General features: G+C 28.7%; 2 protein-coding genes across 2 annotated transcripts; one reads left to right on the top strand and one right to left on the bottom strand.

Moving 5' to 3' along the window:
* The first annotated feature begins 650 nt into the window (after nt 1-650).
* Epp (Ecdysteroid phosphate phosphatase) lies at nt 651-4,758 on the top strand. Its single transcript, XM_072016822.1, has 4 exons — nt 651-803; nt 1,152-1,389; nt 1,457-2,158; nt 2,240-4,758. The coding sequence occupies exons 1-4, from the start codon at nt 697-699 to the stop codon at nt 3,029-3,031; spliced, it is 1,839 nt and encodes a 612-aa protein (XP_071872923.1). The 5' UTR covers nt 651-696; the 3' UTR covers nt 3,032-4,758.
* On the bottom strand, nt 4,153-5,470 carry Etfb (Electron transfer flavoprotein beta subunit). Its single transcript, XM_072016826.1, has 3 exons — nt 5,203-5,470; nt 4,544-4,942; nt 4,153-4,467 (listed from the first exon to the last, which is right to left on the bottom strand). Exons 1-3 carry the CDS (start codon nt 5,251-5,253, stop codon nt 4,156-4,158), a joined length of 762 nt encoding a protein of 253 aa, XP_071872927.1. The 5' UTR covers nt 5,254-5,470; the 3' UTR covers nt 4,153-4,155.
* Between the last annotated feature and the right edge of the window lie 1,129 nt (nt 5,471-6,599).

The raw sequence follows: 6,599 nt of genomic DNA, 5'->3' as shown, positions 1-6,599 counted from the left end.
AAATTATTATTTCCGATCCTTTTATGTATTTTAATTGTCTTTTACATCTTTATCTTAATTTAATTAATCAACACGAATTTGCTATTCATATTTAAACCCAAAGAAGTATTTAAAAATTGAAAACATATTATTTTTATTTAAGAAATTGACTGAGAAATTGTATCCTCCTTGTTACTTAAAATAACACTTCAATTAATTCGACCATAAGATGGTTGTATACCAATGTCGATAAACTCATACACAAATGGTATATCAACTCACTGTGTATATATCCCTATTCGTAATAAATATACTATAACTGTATAAGCATATTGCACCTTATTTCCAAGTGCAACAAATGAATAAAATTTAAATAAAACCAAGGTACGTAATTCTATTTTTCGCTAATTTAGTTATTAGTTAAAAATACTAAAAATTCTAATTTATATTCAATATTTGCATCATATCTCATTATATGGCAACCATAATCGAAATACATTAACATTAAATGTAATTTTCAAATTAAAAATGCATTTTGGAACACATTAAGCGATTTTAAAAACAGATGTTTTAAAATGATGTCAATTATATTTATAACAAGTAAAAATTTAAACCAGGAAATCGAATCGAAGATTCGATTCGATATAAAAACGTGTAAAGCATTCCTTTGAACAATGTTGGTAGCAAGTAGCAAGTATCAAGGTGTAATGGACCGTCATGGCGACGTTACCGCCGCGGAAAAATCTAACTCCGACGAAGATTTTAAAACAGCATTTAACCCCGTTGCAAACGCTATTACAATTAGGTTTTCCGAAACATCGAGCGTGAGTATTAGAGTAAGATTGTAAAACACTATCGATATCTCTTTGCTATTCTACGAACAATTGCATGCGGTTATAATACATTCAATGTAAACAAACAGCTGTCAAACATTAAGTACCATTGTTGTTTTCTTCTTGTTTTTGTTGATTCATCATTGCCTATGCTTATCATAAAAATTCAACATATATACTTCTTTATCGTTATCTTTTTTTTATTTTCATAAATCGATGTACAAAGTACGTAATTTCAAAAAATTTCTACACTTTTATTATGTAACTATAACGCAACTAGAATTATTTGACTAATTGTATAATCTTTAACAATTTAAATAAATATTCTATCGCTTCTAGAGAGAAAGCATTAGCTGCTACAGGACATCGAGGTGTTCAACTTGCATCGGATTGGCTAGTAGCTCATGTTAGAGATCCAACCTTGGATTCTGACACCCATAGACAATATGTTTTGTATGCTTGTCCTACGGGTGAATTAGCTGAGCAACTTATGAGATTTTGGTCAGAGAGTAAAGAACTCATATGGAATGGAGCACATAATTATATGCCACATATTACGCTTGTTTCATTTTTCAAGGTATAGCATCATCTTAACAATACATGTAAATAAAAGTCGCAAGTAATACAAAAACATTTTTTTGCAGGCACCAGATGAATCTACCGAGGAATTGGTAAATTCGCTTGAAAGTATAGTTAACCAAGATGAATTATCAGATAATATTGAATTAGAAACTTATGTTTCTCCTAATTTTATGGGTCTGTTTGTTAAGGAAGTAAATACAGAATGGCTAAAAAACATTGCCATTTGTTATGCAAACAAACTTTCAAGTTTGGGAATTTCTGCAGAACCCCAAATAAAATCTTTACATTTGACATTGGCTTATCAATTTCCCAGCAATTTATATCAACAATTGCGCTTGATGGTGGAGAAACTGACACTCATTTGTCCAACTAATTGGGAACTCAGATTATATTCCAGAGATTCTAGGCTACAAAATGCACATGTACATAAAGTGACACATCCTCACATGCCTAGGGAACACGATGAATTAGAATTGAGAGTGGGAGATTACATTTACATTCCAGAAGGGGCGTGTAGTGTATCTACAGATGGTTGGGTTGAAGGTATCTCTTGGCTAACTGGTATTTCAGGACATTTACCTTTAAATCATACAAAACGTACAGCTGAGTCAGATTCATGGACTTTACATACTACCATACAAATTACTGACGATAAAAGGGGAATTTTAGAAAAAGAAGAAATATCCCCAACTCGAAAACCACCAATATTGTTATCGAGTGATTCCATAGACAGCCCTGATGGAGTAGCAACAACTACTGAATCAGTAAATGACATCAATTATTTATTATTTATTCACATATAAAAATTCGAATTCTAATCTTTCATTTTACTTCTACATATACAGATTGAAGCTTCTGAAGTACCTCCAAGTTCTTCAAGACAAATTTTTATATGCCGACATGGAGAAAGAGTAGATTTTACATTTGGAGCATGGATTCGTTATTGTTTTGAATCAAATGGATCCTATGTTCGTAGAGACTTGAATATGCCAAAGGAAATACCATCAAGAAATATACAGGATTTTCGAAACGATAGTCCTTTAACAACTGTAGGTGAAGTACAAGCAAGTTTGGTAGGAGAAGCTATGAAATCATCTAGTATTAAAATAGATGTGGCTTTTACATCTCCCTCATTAAGATGTATACAAACATTGGCCCACATTTTAAAAGGATTAGATTTAAACATTCCAATGAAAATAGAGCCAGGTCTCATAGAGTGGTTAGCATGGTATCCAAATGGTGTTCCTGTTTGGATGACATCTGAAGAATTAATAAAAGCAGGTTTTAACGTAGATAAAAGTTATAATCCAATTGTTAAAGCAAAGGATCTTCCATTGAAAGAAAATGCAGCCCAGTATTATGAACGAAGTTATGAATTAATCAAACGAATTATTGAAAATACAGTAGGAAATATTCTAATAGTAGCTCATGCTGCTTCTTTGACCGCTTGTACCAGACAATTAACAGGTGGGAAAGTGCCACCAGCTTCTGAAGTTACAAGATTAGCACAGAGAGTACCATATTTAGCATGTTTAACAGCACGTGAAGGGTTGGATGGTTGGCAACTTCATCCACCTCCCTTTCCTCCTATAACCCATACCAGTAATACTAGATTTGATTGGAAAGTATTATTGTAAAAAGTAATTAATATTTTAAATACAGTTTTTCTCTTTTTATCTTTTAAAGCACTAAAACTTAAATCATTAAAGGCTATGCAGATACAATGAATTTCTTACAATATATATATTTTAATTTACATAAACTACATTAAAAAGAGAGAAAAAGTATTAAAAAGATTATTTTATGGATTGGGTTATTTATAACGTAATAAAAAATATGCCAGTCGTCTATTCAATATTTAAAACAACATTTGTAGGGCAATAAATACGGGTATTTTTAATTTTATTAATGATATTTTTTATTAATGATATTAATGATTTTTTTAATTCTACCTTTTCTATAGAGATATACTAAGTAGGATATGCGTTTAAAGTGAATGTATGAATTAATATTTTGAAAAAGATATATTCTCATAGATTTCGTACTGGTCGTTTAGAAAATGTTTAGTAAAGACGAAATATAGTATTTATAACCTTTAACAGGCAAATATTGAGAGTTTATTCAGAGTTTTTAAGAATGTATTTAAAAGATTATGAAATTAAAAAATTGGTTATATGATGATTTGCTGCAATATTAATCACAATTCGTAAAGTTCATTTTGTTATTGAATCAATCTATTATTTATTCAAATGTTTAAATTTGCATGTATTTTGAACGTATTATTATATACGCAGAATATATAACGAGATTTAGGATTTATTACTACTATGTTTAGTAAAGGTTTACTTTATTCTTACAAAAAATATATGTGTATGAAAATTACAAAAAAGTACAAAAAAAAATTAATAAAAATTTTCCACACACTGTGTAGACCTATGAAACAATAGTTGGCATAAATAATGTGTGAAGAAATAGAAGTACAAAATTAATGTAGAAAAATAATGTTATTTACCAAAGAAATATATAAGATGTTATTTCATTACAAATACCAGTTATATCATGAAGGGACCTATTATTTTATTTACTGCAGAAAAAGTTTATTCAAGTGTAATATATAACATACCATAATGTATAAAAAGTTTTCTATATAAAGATAGATTTTAGTAAAAATGTAATTATATATTTATATATGTATAAATAACATTAATGTAAAACAATATGAAATAATTTTTAAAAAATTTTTCAATAACAATATATATAATTACACATGTCCACTTTCCTTTAATTTTGCAATTAATGTATCAACATCTGGTACAATAGCTCCAGCTTGTCTGACTGGTGGCTCTTCGACTGACAAAATTTCAATCCTTGCTGAAGTATCTACACCAAGATCTTTTGCTGTTAGCTTTTTAATTGGCTTTTTTTTTGCTTTCATAATATTTGGTAATGTGGCATATCGTGGCTCATTAAGTCGAAGATCAGCACTTAAAACTGCTGGCATTTTCATTTTAATAACCTCTAAACCTCCATCAACTTCACGTGTTACGGTTAGTTCACTATCATTTTTTTCAATCTGTTACAAAAAAGTATAATCTATATTACAAGATACTCATAAATATGTTGTTTAAGGTCTTACTCAATTAACTTACCTTACTACAAAATGTCCCAGTTGGCCAATCCAAAATACCTCCAATCATTTGTGCAGTTTGGTTACTATCATCATCTATAGCTTGTTTTCCAACAATAATTAAATCTGCTTTCTCATCCTGAGCTAATTTGGCTAATATTTTGGAAACATGAACAGGTTGTAAAGTTTCATATTCAGATCCAGATATTTCAACATGAATGCCTTTATCAGCACCCATTGCAAGTGCAGTCCTTATCACATCTTGACATAGTGGAGGACCACATGAAACTGCAATCACCTCCTCTACTAATTTCTTTTCTTTCATTCGTACAGCTTCTTCAATTGCAATTTCATCAAAAGGGTTCATTGAATGTTTCACTCCATCTGTTACAACACCTGTCTTATCTGATTTGACACGAATCTAAAAATAAGTAACAAAATGTTAAAATTAAAAATGTTATCTATAGTTGATAATATTTGAAACAATATATGTACATATTTCTTAAGAAATATAATTTTAAATTATTTAAATTTATAATATTCATTTTTTATTGTAGTATAAATTCTAAATGAATCTACGAATTACATAGTACATAGGCATAATACTTTCCACTGATCTACAATTACTGTAATCTGTACTATATACTATTTCTCATTTATTATTATATTACTGATAATTACCTTAACTGCATAATCGATAACTCTCTTTACACCTACAAGTGCTCGTGTCATTGTTAATTAATAAAGAGGTCGATAAATTATACAATTATAATTTTTTTTTTCACGATATTTATCGAGGTGTTTACACAACTACTTTAACCTCTTATGTGCTATATACGGTGTATGTAGCCTGACTATTTTATTGACTTGCTTGACACTCTTCACTCTTCACTCCGTTACGTGGTAAATGGTCTAAAGTTCATTGTTGCTTTGATATGTTATAAATGCCTGTGTTGATTTCATGAACATATTTTCATATAGTTCGCGCTGATGTAACTGCGAACGTCATAACATGATCATTTCAGATTTTAGATTAAATAATCAAAAGATTGATTAAAAAATAAAAATATAAAAATAATGTCTCGAATTTGTAAGCCAGAATGTAAAACTCATATTAAACATGGCTTGCTTTCGAGATAACTTTTTTCATAGATCCTAACTTATTTATGATGGATGAAACAGCGAGATTTGTAATCGTATATATATATATATATATATACAATTAGTGATGATATTTTTATCGGAATCAAATTCATAAACAATTTACAACAATACTTTTCGTTTTATGGCTTTAATCCGTATAGCATATTGCACGTTAAGGCCATTTTCCATTTTTCAATGTATATATATATATATATATATAAATAAAATATATGTTACATGCATCTCTTAAATAAAACAGTAAGAAGGTGAATCATGCATTTTAGTTCAATTACTGTTGTTTTATCGTTCAAAAAGAACATAAATGTAGATGATTATATATTTTTCTAGAACGACTAGTTTGAACTATTTCAATGGGCATTATAATTATAAATCACAATATCGATTATTCCTAATATTAAATAAGAATTTTATATAAATCATTCAATACATAAAATATACATATTAACTACTGCTACGAAATTAATTTATTCCCAGATTAACAGATACTTTAATATTATAATTTAAGATATTAGCTAAAAAAATGATCGATGCAGGTTCTTTTGATCTAATACATGAACCATGTAGAACAACGAAATTTTCGTTGGATGATTTGAATATTCATATGACTCAATAAATTACATATATGTACCTGTAGAGTAAGTCATAGATCATTAACTATTACTACTTTATGTACATATGTAAATATTTGATAAACCCTTTTTTTAAAGCATGATATTTTTAACAAAAGAAAAATAAATTTTCGCAATTTTTCCATTAGCAGAATATTACTAACAAACATGCTGCTTTTGAATCAATGAAAATTTTAGCACATATCCGTTTCAACAAATGAAACTTTCAAAATGCATGAAAATAGTTACGTACAATTTTCATATTCCAATGGAATTAGAATAAAAGAGATTTTGAGCGATCGCTGT

This window comes from Bombus fervidus, chromosome 14, assembly GCF_041682495.2.
Source record: "Bombus fervidus isolate BK054 chromosome 14, iyBomFerv1, whole genome shotgun sequence".
Lineage (NCBI taxonomy): Eukaryota > Metazoa > Arthropoda > Insecta > Hymenoptera > Apidae > Bombus > Bombus fervidus.
Note: the sequence above shows the minus strand (reverse complement) of the source record. Positions and strands in the feature narration are given on the sequence as shown.

Coding starts and splice junctions, on each gene's coding strand:
- Epp (XM_072016822.1), top strand. CDS start 697: ATGGCGACGTTACCGCCGCGGAAAAATCTAACTCCGACGAAGATTTTA. Junction 804..1,151: donor GGTTTTCCGAAACATCGAGC/GTGAGTATTAGA, acceptor TATCGCTTCTAG/AGAGAAAGCATTAGCTGCTA. Junction 2,159..2,239: donor TAGCAACAACTACTGAATCA/GTAAATGACATC, acceptor CTACATATACAG/ATTGAAGCTTCTGAAGTACC.
- Etfb (XM_072016826.1), bottom strand. CDS start 5,253: ATGACACGAGCACTTGTAGGTGTAAAGAGAGTTATCGATTATGCAGTT. Junction 4,943..5,202: donor TTATCGATTATGCAGTTAAG/GTAATTATCAGT, acceptor ACTTATTTTTAG/ATTCGTGTCAAATCAGATAA. Junction 4,468..4,543: donor CTGGGACATTTTGTAGTAAG/GTAAGTTAATTG, acceptor TTTTTGTAACAG/ATTGAAAAAAATGATAGTGA.